The sequence below is a fragment of the Eutrema salsugineum genome, unplaced genomic scaffold (assembly GCF_000478725.1).
Source record: "Eutrema salsugineum unplaced genomic scaffold, Eutsalg1_0 scaffold_10, whole genome shotgun sequence".
Lineage (NCBI taxonomy): Eukaryota > Viridiplantae > Streptophyta > Magnoliopsida > Brassicales > Brassicaceae > Eutrema > Eutrema salsugineum.
This window is the reverse complement of record NW_006256908.1, coordinates 4,701,298-4,713,358: the sequence shown is the minus strand read 5'-3', so window position 1 is coordinate 4,713,358 and position 12,061 is coordinate 4,701,298. Positions and strand designations below refer to the sequence as shown.

The following is a 12,061-nucleotide window of genomic DNA, read 5'->3' as shown; positions in this document are numbered from 1 at the left end:
TTGGTAAAGGGTCTAGCTAAAAAGAATATAGCATTTCATGGACGCAGCGATAAGGTTCGTGAGGATGATAATGGAAATTTTTTGGGTATGATGGAGGTATTTGCAGATTTTAATCCTGTGATCATAGAACACTTTAGACGAATTGATAAACGTGAAATTCATTATCATTATCTTAGTCACAGAATTCAGAATGAGTTGATTGAGATGCTTGGGACGGAGGTGAAAAAAATGATATTGGAGAAGATTCAATGTGCAAAGTATTTTTCGATTATTCTTGATACCACTCCTGATAGTAGTAACCGGGAACAGATGTCTCTAGTTATCCGATGTGTGGATATATCTGACACTTCACCGAAGATTCAAGAGTTTTTTTGTCATTCTTAGAAGTCAAAGATAAAACCGGAGAAGGACTTTTTGAAACCCTTCAGGATGTGCTCCTTAATCTTGGATTGAGTACTGATGACATTCGAGGACTAGGTTATGATAATGGGTCAAACATGAAAGGAAAAAATAAAGGATTACAAAAGAGGTTGCTTGAAATTAATTCAAGGGCGGTTTACATATCATGTGGCTGTCATAGTTTGAATCTTTTACTCACAGATATCGCTTCCTCGTCGACGATAGCAGTATCATTTTTTGGAATTATTCAGCGCATCTATTGTTTGTTTGACTCTTCTACAAAAAATTGAGAAGTTTTCAGAGATATTGTGAATGGTATTACAGTTAAGCCATTATCACAAACTCGTTGGGAGAGCCGCATTAAAAGCGTCAAAGCTATACAATTTCAAACTCCTCAGATATGAGATGCTTTGTTTCATTTAGCAGAAAACAGTGATAATCCAAAAACAAGAAGCGAAGCTGAGTCTCTTGCAATGAGTGAAGTCCATGGAATTGGGAGTTTTGAGTTTTTGTTTGGAATGATTATCTGGTATGAACTTTTGTTTGTTGTGAACAAAGTAAGCAAGATCTTGCAGTCAGAAGAATGGATTTTGATATTGCTCTTTCTCAACTTGAAGGTCTAGTTGCTTTTTTAAAAAACTATAGAGAGACGGGTTTTGATGCAGCAAAAGTAGAAGCTGAACGGATTTCTATTGAGATGGAAGTCGAACCTGTATTCTCTGTCAAAGCAAAACATCTTAGGAAAAGGAAACGACATTATGATGAAGAGCCTGAGAAAAATGGGGAAGATGTGATATTAGCAGCAGAAGAAAATTTCAGGATCAACTACTTCATCAAAATCGTGGATCAAGGTTTGGTTTCTCTTGAGCCAAAGTTTGATCAACTTCAAAGTTATGAAAAGACTTGGATTTTTATTTGACTTGAAGAAGCTGATGTTAGCAAATGATGAAAAGTTGATGGCTTCTTGTGTTAACCTGGAAGCTTCTGTGAAACATGGTAATCATTCTGATATTGATGGTAATGATTTATTTTTGGAGCTAAAGCTTTTAAAAGGAGCTTTACCAAAAGAGATTAAGAAAGTAGTCGAGATACTGGATTATCTGAAAAAGTTGGAAAACCGTTGTTCAAATACATGGAATGCATACCGTACAATGATGACGATTCCAGTTTCAGTTACCTTAGCATAAAGAAGTTTCTCAAAGCTAAAGCTAATAAAGTCTTATCTACAGTCTGCTATGTCACAAAAAAAATTGAATGAATTGTCGATATTGTCGATTGAAAGGAGAATGGCTGAAAAACTTGACTATACATGCTTGATGAATGAGTTTGCAAGAAGAAATGCAAGAAGAATCATATTTCAAAAATAATGTACCCGGTTTTTTTTTTGTTTTAAAATATTTTATAGTTTTTGTTTAACACATTTATAAATTATGATTTTTTTTTTATTTTTTTTTTAAATATTATAAAACGACCCATTTTTTTCTTTAGCTTGCGGCCACTTAGAACTCAGGGTCGGCTCTGCTCACAAGCGACAACTAAAATTAGAAAGCAGAATAATGTACAAATTATGCAAACGTTACACGTATTTAGAATGTGTTTCAAATGTCCAACTCATAGTCTTCTTCGTCTCTTCTGTAAAACTTCTCTTAAAACTTTTACTTTTGGAAATTACCTCTTTCACTTTCTTTACCGCCAACCAAGAGTACAATAAAGAGCAAGTGCGTCTATAATATCAAATAGAACGCAGATATTGTGCTCAGTGTTTTTGTCATTGTTTCTACCAAGAACCGTTGACTAGTATCCGAAATAGTAGGACATGTTTTAGAGTCATCGGATTTGGTCCATTTGGAATACATCAGAAAACACAAAACAGAGCAAAACAATATGCAAACACATATTCCTCTGATTCTAGTCTTACCTAAATAAATAGTTTCTTCTTCCCAACTGTTAACAAGGCCGAAAATAAACAAAAAATAATGAGTCTGTCCACACATAAAGAAGATCTGACTCAAGCATGTGGCTGATAGGAGAAGCCATTAACAGTGAGACCTCCATCAACACAAATAGTTTGACCAGTAATGTAAGAAGCAGCAGGTAGACACAAGAAGACCACTAGTGATGCAACTTCATTTAGCTCTCCAGCGCGACCAAGTGGAGTTCTACCAAACAATCCTTCCTTGAAACTGACGTCCTCAAGAAACTTCAAGAAACAAAAAAAAATGAGAGATGGTTAGAGGAATTAAAGTTGCCAAATTCACACAAAAATCTGTAAAAGCTTTTTTTCTATTTCTTTTAATTACAGATTGAGACTGTCGAGTCTTGACAACATTAGGTGCAACAGCGTTGGCTCTTATTCCGTCTTTTGCCCATTCACAAGCCAAATTTCTAGCTAGCTGATTCAGAGCTCCTGTTAAAGAGATCAACAAAACATCCTTGTTTATTAGCTTGCCTTGCAATGAACAGCATCTAGTAGTAGCTGTGGTTACCTTTGGTAAGACCATAAATAGATCCACAGTCAATTGATACAATCCCTGCAACAGAAGACATGAAGACGATGCTTCCATAGCCTGAAGCCTTTAGGAGAGGATGTGAAAGCTGGCAAAAATGGTAAGAAGCCTCCAAGTTTGTTGAGATGTGCAAAGCGAAATCTTCTGCCACATATTCTGTTGTTGGCTTTCCGTGTAGTACGCCCACATTGTTCACCTATGTTGAACATAAATAGGATGTTCTTTTTGAAACAATTTGCTTAGTTGTTTCTAGCAAAGATCATTTACTACTTACAAGAATGTTGAGTTTGCCATCGAACAGTGAGGAGACTTTTTGCATCAAAGTTTCTCTCTCGGGACGAGAGGTTACATCACAGATTGAACCACTCACTTGAAACCCTTTCTTTTCCCATTCGCTTAAACTTTGATGAAGCAGAGTTTCAGATATATCACATACATGGATTCTAGCTCCAAAACTAGCTAACTCTTCTACTATGGCATACCTAGACTTTCAAAAAGCACAAATTCCTTGAAATCTTGACCATCTAAGATAGAACAATGGGTAAGCAGAAAGACTAACCCGATTCCGCTGGCTCCACCGGTCACAAGAGCAGTCATACCTTGAAGACTCCATCTTTTATCCATTCTTTTGTTTGCATGTGATTAGCAATTACCAGAAATGCCACATACTATATTATATACAATGAATGTGGATAAGATAAGTACAAATTTATGTTTGTATGTGTGGTGGAAAAATGTTATGCAGTCGTAAGTTAGAACATAACTAAAAAAGCTAAGTTAGTGATTCCTCGCAAAAATGCCTTTTAAAGTCAAAATTGTCGACCAAACACTTTATTCATTTGTCTTGTTCAATTACTTCCCTCACAAGAGACAAATGAAATTAGAAATCAGAATATTGTACAAGTTATCTAAACGTTCCACGTATTTAGAATTTCAAATGTCCAATACATCGATAGGCTCCTTCGTCTCTTCTGTAAAACTTCTCTTAAAACCTATACTTCTTGGAAATTACTTCTTTCACTTTTTTTTACCGCCAACAAAGGTTTATAATATCAAATACAACGCAGACGTTGTGCTGAGTGTTATTTTTGTCATCGTTGAAGACATGTATCCGAAATAGTAGGACATGTTTTAGAGCCATTGGATTTGGAATACATCATGAAACACAAACACTGAAACAGAGCAATACAGTTTTTTTATGTAGACAAAACAGAGAAAAACAGAGCAAAACAGAGCTAAAAAACTAGCGCATTGCAATACCTTTTCATTTCTTCAAAGCACGGCTGAATACAAATTGAAGACAAGATTTTGGTTGTCCTTTGTAGAGAATACAATAATATCTGTTATTAATGAGTCTGTCCACAAATAAAGAAGATCTGACTTAAGCATGTGGTTGATAGGAGAAGCCATTAACAGTGAGACCTCCATCAACACAAATGGTTTGACCTGTGATGTAAGAAGCAGCAGGTAGACACAAGAAGACCACTATTGATGCAACTTCATTCGGCTCTCCAGCGCGACCAAGTGGAGTTCTACCAAACAATCCCTCCTTGAAACTAACGTCCTCAAGATACTTGAAGAGACAAAATTGAGATGATTAGGAGGTATAGATATTGTTACATTTACAAAAAATAAATAAATAATGGTAAACGTTTGTCCTTTTTTTTTATTACAGGTTGAGACAGAGGAGTCTTGATTATATTAGGTGCAACAGCGTTGGCTCTTATGCCATCTTTTGCCCATTCACAAGCCAAGTTTCTAGCTAGCTGATTCAGAGCTCCTGTAAGAGACTTGTATTAGGAATCATCAACAAAACAAAAGAATCTCCTAGTTGATTAGTTAATCTTGCATGTAGTTTAAAAGTTTGGTTACCTTTCGTTAGACCATAAATGGAGTTACCGTCAATGGATACAATCCCTGCCACAGAGGACAGGAACACGATGCTTCCATAGCTTGAGGCCTTTAGGAGAGGATGTGAAAGCTGGCAAAAATGGAAAGGAGGTTCCAAGTTTGTTGAGAAATGAAAAGCGAAATCTTCTTTGTCATATTCTGTTGTTGGCTTTCCGCGAAGTACTCCCACGTTGTTTACCTTTATGTTAACACAAGAAAAGGATTTTACAAAGTTTTTCATTTAACTAATATGCTTTAGGTGTTTGTTTACTTAGATCATTTTACTTACGAAAATGTTGAGTTTGCCATCAAACAACGAGGAGACAGTTTGCATTAACGTTTCTCTCTCAGTGTGCAAGGATACATCACAAACTGAGATACTCACTTGAAGAAACCCTTTGTTTTTCCATTCGCTAAAACTTTGATTAAGCAGTGTTTCAGATATGTCACATACATGGATTTTAGCACCAAAACTAGCTAACTCCTCTACTATGGCATACCTAAAAATACCACAAACTTAAACTTTAGATTATTCAGGATGGTATATAAGTGGAACAATTGGTAAAAGAAGTGATATAGATTGAACAGAGAAGAAAGACTAACCCGATTCCGCTGGCTCCTCCGGTCACCAGAGCAGTCATACCTTCAAGACTCCATCTTTTAGCCATTTTTTTTTTTTTTTGCATGTGACCAGGAATGCCATAGGTTATGGTATAGACAATGAATGTGGATCAGATATGTGTGAATTAACGAGTACGTTTGTATCTGAATGGTGGAACATGACTAAAATATCTAAGTTAGTGGTCCCAATCAACAATTACTTTCTATCAAGACAACAAACTTTACTCATTTGTCTTTTCCAATAACTTCATTTTATTGGAAAATTTGGTAAAATATTCCACGTGCACATGTTCCTTTCATACTACTTTTGGTGTGACTAGTGATGATATTTCTTGCTCATCTTCTTCTTAGGTTTCTTGTTCATTCCAATTTACAAATATCCAAAGCATATCCCATTAATGTATCACTTTAGAATCTTATTAAAAGAAAGAAAACAAAGATCAAGAAACAGAAAACAGAGCAAAACAATAAACAAAGGTCTGACTCAAGCATGTGGTTGATAGGAGAAGCCATTAACAGTGAAACCTCCATCAACACAAATGGTTTGACCAGTAATATAAGAAGCTGCAGGTAAACACAAGAAGACCACTAGTGATGCAACTTCATTAGGTTCTCCAGCGCGACCCATTGGAGTTCTATTGAACAATCCTTCCTTGTAACCAACATTATCAAGATACTTCAAGAAACAAAAATTAAGAGATGATTAGAGATATTAAAAGTTGATAAATTCACACAAAAAAAATATGTACAAAATTGTCTTTTATTTAGTTATATTACAGATTGAGACAGAGGAGTCTTGATAACATTAGGAGCAACAGCGTTGGATCTTATGCCGTCTTTTGCCCATTCACATGCCAAATTTCTAGTTAGCTGGTTCAAAGCTCCTACAAGAAAAGAAATCAACAAACCATATATATAATATAAGACTTCTTGTTGATTCTTCAGTCTTGAACTTAGAAGTGACTGTGGTTACCTTTGGTTAGACAGTAAATGGATCCACAATCAACTGATACAATCCCTGCAACAGAAGACATGAAGACGATGCTTCCATAGCCTGAAGCCTTAAGGAGAGGATGTGAAAGCTGGCTAAAATGGAAAGCAGGTTCCAAGTTTGTTGAGATGTGGAAAGTGAAATCTACTTCTACATATTCTGTTGTTGGCTTTCCTCGAAGTACGCCCACGTTATTCACCTGTGTTGAACACAAAGAGGATGTTTTCAAAGTTTTCTTTGAACACAAAGAGGATCATTTACTACTTACAAGAATATTGAGTTTGCCATCGAACAGTGAGGAGACTTTTTGGATCAAAGTTTCTCTCTCGGGACGAGATGTTACATCACAGACTGAGCCACTCACTTGAAACCCTTTCTTTTCCCATTCACTTAAACTTTGATTGAGCACAACTTCAGAGATGTCACATACATGGATTCTAGCTCCAAAACTAGCTAATTCTTCTACTATGGCATACCTAGACATTCAAAAAACATGAATAGAAATCTTGACCATCCAAGTTGTTAAACAGAAACAGAACAATGGGAAAAAGCAGAAAGACAAACCCGATTCCGCTGGCTCCACCGGTCACAAGAGCAGTCATACTTTGAAGACTCCATCTTTTATCCATTTTTCTTTGTTTGCCTGTGAGTAGCAATGACCTGAGAAGATGCCACAGATTGTAGAGATATACAATGGTTGCAGCAATAATTATTAGTTTTCTGAATTTCCAATAGACACCCTCGTACTTATTTATTCTCTTCAACTGAACCCAACTGATTTTCTTTTTTTTTTAAATCAAGAAAGACCCGAATTGCTCTGGTGGTTTAGTGGTTCATTTAGTACCAAACTCTGAGAGAACAAGAACAGAGGCTTAATAGATTTGGTAGCTGAATGGTTATCGCACGTGGATATTGTGACAGAAACGTAGTTAATTATTGGTAATGAAGATTTAGAAAAAGCTTCTTGATTAATTAAGGCCAAGAATATGGTCTTCTTGATTTATGTTGTGTATTAATAAAATCATAATAGTTTTCTCTCATATGCAATGCAAATACTAAATCCTTACTTAGTAAACTGAATTTAATGCCTGAGCCCTCCTTGTGGCAAAATAAATTGCCAACACAGACTTCAACAAAACTTCATGAATCCAAATTCATCAAACGAAAATGATTTTCTTAGTTGAGATGTACCCAAGTTGGAACAAAATCATTAGAATATGAAAAGATTAACTCTCATCCATTGCATCCTTTGAAACCGAGTCCTCAAGTGCCTCTAGGAATGAGTCAACTGTGAACTTATCTGCAGTAAGAGTTAAAAACTATTTTTATAAAAAAATGAAACAGAAGCTTGATGATGCCTTTGAAATTCGATTGCATGAGTCTGACTTACATTTACTTGGGTCAATACCGAACTGAGTCAAATCTATTTGTCCTGTGCGAAGAACCTAGATAGAGCGATTAAAGTTGAGTCAGAATATCAAGCCAAGAACGGGAACAACATTGTCACTGAGGGGCTTACATAGGTAAATGCATCTACTTGTTGACGAAAAGGAGGGCTCTGCATCAACTCCAGTATATCTTCTGCCCTACAGTGACCCTGTGATAAGTCTTTGAGTTAGTCTAGTGCATGACCATTGTAATATAGCGTAGGCGGCTTGTAGTGGACCGTAGCTGTGTTAATAGCTCCGCAACACTAGTTGCACATAAGCTAGAGAGCTAACAGGTTAATAGGAAGAATTCTGGATTTGTCTAGGATCAAGTTAGAGACTTCTCTTGTTAATCATGTCAAAGTCATTCTAGTCTCAAACAATGTACAATTCATCGACATATATAAATTTCAAGAATATGACTCTGCTTGCACCACGCAACAATTTGTACATACCTCAGGTAAATGCGAAGACAATCTTTCTTGTACCGGTAACATCTCAAGCAATGGCATAATCAACTCCGGCTTCAAGATATCCCCTAATACTAGGCCTTCAGAAGATGGAAACATGAGAGGATAATGTATTAATGGACCAAGTAAGAGAGAAATGACAACAAAAGATGAAAACAAACAATTGTTCATAGAGCAAGTTGGGCACTGCCATCCCTAAGCCATACAGAAAAAGAAGTTTAATATATTTACCTTCGTCTTCATTTCCCGCAATACCTAAAAAAATACCATACCTGAATGAGTATAAGAGAGAAACTAGAAAAGCTTATTAACAGGAGTACCAAAAGATAGAGAACTGTACCTGCAGGGCCAGAAGAGAGGTTGTTCAGAATTCTTTGCAGGTCTGCCAGCTTAACTGGTTGAGACGAAGATGACACGTCACTAACCTCTGTAGACACATTTGGTACAACCAAGTTTCCAGCTCTATGAAGGATGAATAAAATTTAAATAAGCCATTGTGTTTCAAATAAGCTAATACCACTTACAGCAAATTAATAGTAGTAGTATTCAACTCCTAATCAAGTATATCCTCCGATATATTCACATGATTAATAAATAATTGGTAGGCCAGTCTTTACATGACCCTGAAATTTAAACTTCAAGTATCTCAACATCTAATTGGCCCCTGGTTATCCATGTCTAGACAGAGCCTGGTCACAAGTAGGATGCAAGATAACAAAAAAAAAAACTGCAAGACAAGATCTGTTTCTTGAAGCTGACCAAAAAGCAACCAACACATTTCTGGAGATAAAATGGTACGGTAGTTTACATCCTTTGTGGAACGGAGGCAAAACCAAAGTCAGAGTAGCACTTCGACATAATCATTACCTAGATGAAACATCATCTTCGGCCAGGACAGCATCTGCATGTCCTTCTTCATCGAGAAACTCTGGTGCACAGAAAGTTTATTAGATTGAGATTCATCTAACAATTCATTGCTTTCACTAGCAAGAGCAAGTGTTACAAACATAAAGATGGTGATGAATATAATAATTATAAGCTCATATGCGAATTAATGCCGACTCTTACAGGCAGTATCAATAAAAAAGGGTACAATATGTGGAAGTCATATGTTCTAAGACAAGTCTTAGTGTGCTAAAAAATCTAAACACCTTTTACCTCCTAACTTCAATCCTTTCAGGATACGTGAACCAACAATAACAAGCAAGGAACTGAACATATATTGCAGATCTGATCTTATCATATTTATCAAAAACTTCTTACCATTCAGTCGATAGTGGCATTAATTTAATTGTTAGTAAGGACTCAATATTCATTTGAGCAGGGAATTTAAAAACTGCAGGTCCTTAGATGGTGCAAAAAACTTTTAGATTTTATGAAATGAAAACATGGAAAAGATAACCAGCATTCTACTACCTAGGAGCCAACCTATCCGTTGCAATTTTGTTTTACAGACCCTATGTAGGCAGGGGAACCAGTTTAGTTGTCTAGGCATCGATTAATATCTCTAAGCAGAACCTGGTGACTGATCGCCCAAAGCAAGATAGGAAGCCTCTCTTTAAGAAAGTTCAATATTCTCATAAAAATGAATTTACTTGATACTTCATTGATCTTGGTTTGATTAACGTGATTTGATTTGATGTTGAATTGGTTCTTTGACTTGATTTAATAGTATATAGTTACGAGGTAGTTTCATTATGCTATAATGTATATTGTTTTCTTTTATTACCACCTAAGTTTTCTTGAAAAATAATTTAACATCTAGATGAACAAATAAACCCTGACACTAAGTCATCTTAATGATGGAAAAAATTAAGTGACTAATGAAAAGGAACTGTGGATCATATTTTTTGGAATGAGAAGCTCCTTATATGAATTTAGTACCAAATCCGTTTGACACATAAATCACACACAAAAAAAAAAAAATTGATATGAGAGTATGCAGGAAACTATAGTTAAGGATAAGGAAGATAGTTCGCTGATCCACGAAATTTTGAAGGTTAAACAGCAAAAAAAGACATTGGTACCAGGATAGAATCATATCCTATAATGTTTTTAACAAGGTAGGAATGTTACATGCCTAGTGGTTGATTGAGGTATTGATTGACCGAAGAGCACAGCTCTGCATCACCTTCAGCTTTCGGCTCCTGCAAAATACGTTACAAGAAGAAGTTCCCAAAAACAAATAAGATCAAAGATCAACAATGCATCAAGATGAAAGTGATTAGGTAAAACAAGAATACACAAGATGAAAGCTAACAAGTGACCTGCATCCAAAAGAAGAACTTGCGGTCATCAGTGTTGAACTTCAGAATGTACACCCTGTCTGATGATTGATTAACCTAAACAGAAAGAATTATGCTATGGTCACAAGCCGAGATTAATAACTTCACATCCTAGTAACCTCAATTGAATGGGCATACCTTTTCGAATAGAGCTTCATCAGGGAAAACAATTTGATCCTACAAATGGTATCGTTAAGGAGAAAACTTCGAAAATTGGAGCAACAATTAATAAGTCCCTAGATGGATCAACCTCAGGAAGTTAATAGTCTCGGGACACCTAATCCACTGGCCTAGCAAAGAAAACTTGAAGAGCCTTTAATCTATTTCTAAAATTTAATAAGAGAAGTGCATAGGATACATCTTCTACCGCATTCTGGCTTCGATCAAGCCACTGGAAATGAACCAGTCCCTCTTCACCCTAAAAGAGAGGATTAGAAGAAAACAAATCAGATTAATTTTGCAGAGAACCAGTAATGTCCACTGGAAAAGCTGATACACTTCAACGATTAATGGAACAAATCAGATTCATAAGTGATACTAAGAGTGTTGACATTACCCTAGCAATGCGGACAAGTCCTTTCCGTGTGTCAGGGACAACTCTTGTTCCCTGCAAAGTCATCTTACCAGCACGAAACTCAATCATGATTTCCTGCCAAATTTAGTCCAAACGTCAGTAGAAGAACGAAATAAGATCCGCACAATAAAAACTTTAAGAGGGATTTATCAGTTTTCATGAAGTCTTGGATTTTCATGGATGATCATCATAAACACAGGAAAGAAAAAATGAAAAAGCTTCAGGAATCGAGAGAAACAAACAAAGCAATTAAGCAAAATCCAAAGAGAAGGTAAAGAGAAAAACAGACAATAAAGAATCTGTTGTAGTCAGCTTATCATTGATCAACGTAGAAAAAGCTACACATTTAAAATCAATCCATGATAAACTACAAGGAAATAGGAGATAAACTGTAGAGAGTTAAGCTAAGCTAAGATTATCACCAATCACAGATAAAACGGAATGGTCAAGGATAATTAGAAATTAAATATTACCGTCGGAATAGCACTAGCCACGGCGGCGACGGTGGTTACTTTAGCTCGGCTGCACAAAAAAAAATTCCCAAAATCAGTTTGGTGAGATTTTAAAACCCTAGGAGCGAAAAGTAATTAAGAAGAGCGATTCAATAGGCGGAGGAGGAGGAGGAATGGCGTGAGGAATTTCACTCACCGGAGATACAAAGGGTCGACGGACAACGAAATCGGCGGAGAGGAGGAGAGAACTTTTTTCTCTTTTTTTCTTTTGTCTTTCGAGAACTTTTTTTCTTATGTAACCGAGAAGTTTTAGTTTTTTTATTTGTTTTGCATTTAATTACGTTTATTTACATTATTCGAGGATAATAGTTAGGCTAATTAGACTCTTTCTTCAATTTCTCAAACAATAATCATGTGCTGTAGAAAACTGATATTTCTTGAATGA

The 12,061-nt window shown here is 36.0% G+C and overlaps 4 protein-coding genes across 5 annotated transcripts; all 4 read right to left on the bottom strand.

The window, feature by feature from the left end:
• Positions 1–2,194: 2,194 nt before the first annotated feature.
• LOC18027847 (tropinone reductase homolog At2g29320) lies at positions 2,195–3,547 on the bottom strand. 2 transcript variants are annotated; one of them, XM_024148033.1, is made up of 5 exons: positions 3,466–3,547; positions 3,181–3,388; positions 2,886–3,102; positions 2,700–2,806; positions 2,195–2,599 (listed from the first exon to the last, which is right to left on the bottom strand). In XM_024148033.1, exons 1-5 carry the CDS (start codon positions 3,528–3,530, stop codon positions 2,408–2,410), a joined length of 789 nt encoding a protein of 262 aa, XP_024003801.1. In that variant the 5' UTR covers positions 3,531–3,547; the 3' UTR covers positions 2,195–2,407. The 2 variants fall into 2 exon arrangements, with proteins under 2 accessions (XP_024003801.1, XP_024003802.1); XM_024148034.1 differs by having other exon boundaries at positions 3,181–3,307.
• Positions 3,548–4,150: 603 nt separating this feature from the next.
• On the bottom strand, positions 4,151–5,535 carry LOC18027846 (tropinone reductase homolog At2g29320). Its single transcript, XM_006409915.2, has 5 exons — positions 5,400–5,535; positions 5,086–5,296; positions 4,779–4,995; positions 4,580–4,686; positions 4,151–4,479 (listed from the first exon to the last, which is right to left on the bottom strand). The coding sequence occupies exons 1-5, from the start codon at positions 5,480–5,482 to the stop codon at positions 4,288–4,290; spliced, it is 810 nt and encodes a 269-aa protein (XP_006409978.1). The 5' UTR covers positions 5,483–5,535; the 3' UTR covers positions 4,151–4,287.
• A 229-nt stretch (positions 5,536–5,764) lies between these two features.
• LOC18027845 (tropinone reductase homolog At2g29310) lies at positions 5,765–7,129 on the bottom strand. The gene is made up of 5 exons (XM_006409914.2): positions 6,973–7,129; positions 6,677–6,884; positions 6,391–6,607; positions 6,195–6,301; positions 5,765–6,093 (listed from the first exon to the last, which is right to left on the bottom strand). The coding sequence occupies exons 1-5, from the start codon at positions 7,035–7,037 to the stop codon at positions 5,902–5,904; spliced, it is 789 nt and encodes a 262-aa protein (XP_006409977.2). The 5' UTR covers positions 7,038–7,129; the 3' UTR covers positions 5,765–5,901.
• Positions 7,130–7,426: 297 nt separating this feature from the next.
• On the bottom strand, positions 7,427–11,927 carry LOC18027979 (26S proteasome regulatory subunit RPN13). The gene is made up of 14 exons (XM_024160961.1): positions 11,813–11,927; positions 11,638–11,686; positions 11,147–11,239; positions 10,949–11,008; positions 10,729–10,767; positions 10,573–10,647; positions 10,386–10,452; positions 9,173–9,233; positions 8,646–8,767; positions 8,537–8,560; positions 8,291–8,385; positions 7,928–8,005; positions 7,799–7,853; positions 7,427–7,708 (listed from the first exon to the last, which is right to left on the bottom strand). Exons 3-14 carry the CDS (start codon positions 11,231–11,233, stop codon positions 7,635–7,637), a joined length of 837 nt encoding a protein of 278 aa, XP_024016729.1. The 5' UTR covers positions 11,234–11,239; positions 11,638–11,686; positions 11,813–11,927; the 3' UTR covers positions 7,427–7,634.
• Positions 11,928–12,061: the final 134 nt, after the last annotated feature.

What these genes read in the sequence shown, in the direction of transcription:
- LOC18027847 (XM_024148033.1), bottom strand. Translation starts at nt 3,530, where the DNA reads ATGGATAAAAGATGGAGTCTTCAAGGTATGACTGCTCTTGTGACCGGT. An exon ending in GGTGGAGCCAGCGGAATCGG is followed by an intron (nt 3,389 to 3,465) that starts GTTAGTCTTTCT and finishes TTGAAAGTCTAG; the next exon opens with GTATGCCATAGTAGAAGAGT. An exon ending in ATGGCAAACTCAACATTCTT is followed by an intron (nt 3,103 to 3,180) that starts GTAAGTAGTAAA and finishes TGTTCAACATAG; the next exon opens with GTGAACAATGTGGGCGTACT.
- LOC18027846 (XM_006409915.2), bottom strand. Translation starts at nt 5,482, where the DNA reads ATGCAAAAAAAAAAAAAAATGGCTAAAAGATGGAGTCTTGAAGGTATG. An exon ending in CATTTATGGTCTAACGAAAG is followed by an intron (nt 4,687 to 4,778) that starts GTAACCAAACTT and finishes AGTCTCTTACAG; the next exon opens with GAGCTCTGAATCAGCTAGCT. An exon ending in AGACTCCTCTGTCTCAACCT is followed by an intron (nt 4,480 to 4,579) that starts GTAATAAAAAAA and finishes TGTCTCTTCAAG; the next exon opens with TATCTTGAGGACGTTAGTTT.
- LOC18027845 (XM_006409914.2), bottom strand. Translation starts at nt 7,037, where the DNA reads ATGGATAAAAGATGGAGTCTTCAAAGTATGACTGCTCTTGTGACCGGT. An exon ending in GGTGGAGCCAGCGGAATCGG is followed by an intron (nt 6,885 to 6,972) that starts GTTTGTCTTTCT and finishes TTGAATGTCTAG; the next exon opens with GTATGCCATAGTAGAAGAAT. An exon ending in CATTTACTGTCTAACCAAAG is followed by an intron (nt 6,302 to 6,390) that starts GTAACCACAGTC and finishes CTTTTCTTGTAG; the next exon opens with GAGCTTTGAACCAGCTAACT.
- LOC18027979 (XM_024160961.1), bottom strand. Translation starts at nt 11,233, where the DNA reads ATGATTGAGTTTCGTGCTGGTAAGATGACTTTGCAGGGAACAAGAGTT. An exon ending in ATGAAGCTCTATTCGAAAAG is followed by an intron (nt 10,648 to 10,728) that starts GTATGCCCATTC and finishes CTTTCTGTTTAG; the next exon opens with GTTAATCAATCATCAGACAG. An exon ending in CCTCTCTTCTGGCCCTGCAG is followed by an intron (nt 8,561 to 8,645) that starts GTACAGTTCTCT and finishes GTATTTTTTTAG; the next exon opens with GTATTGCGGGAAATGAAGAC.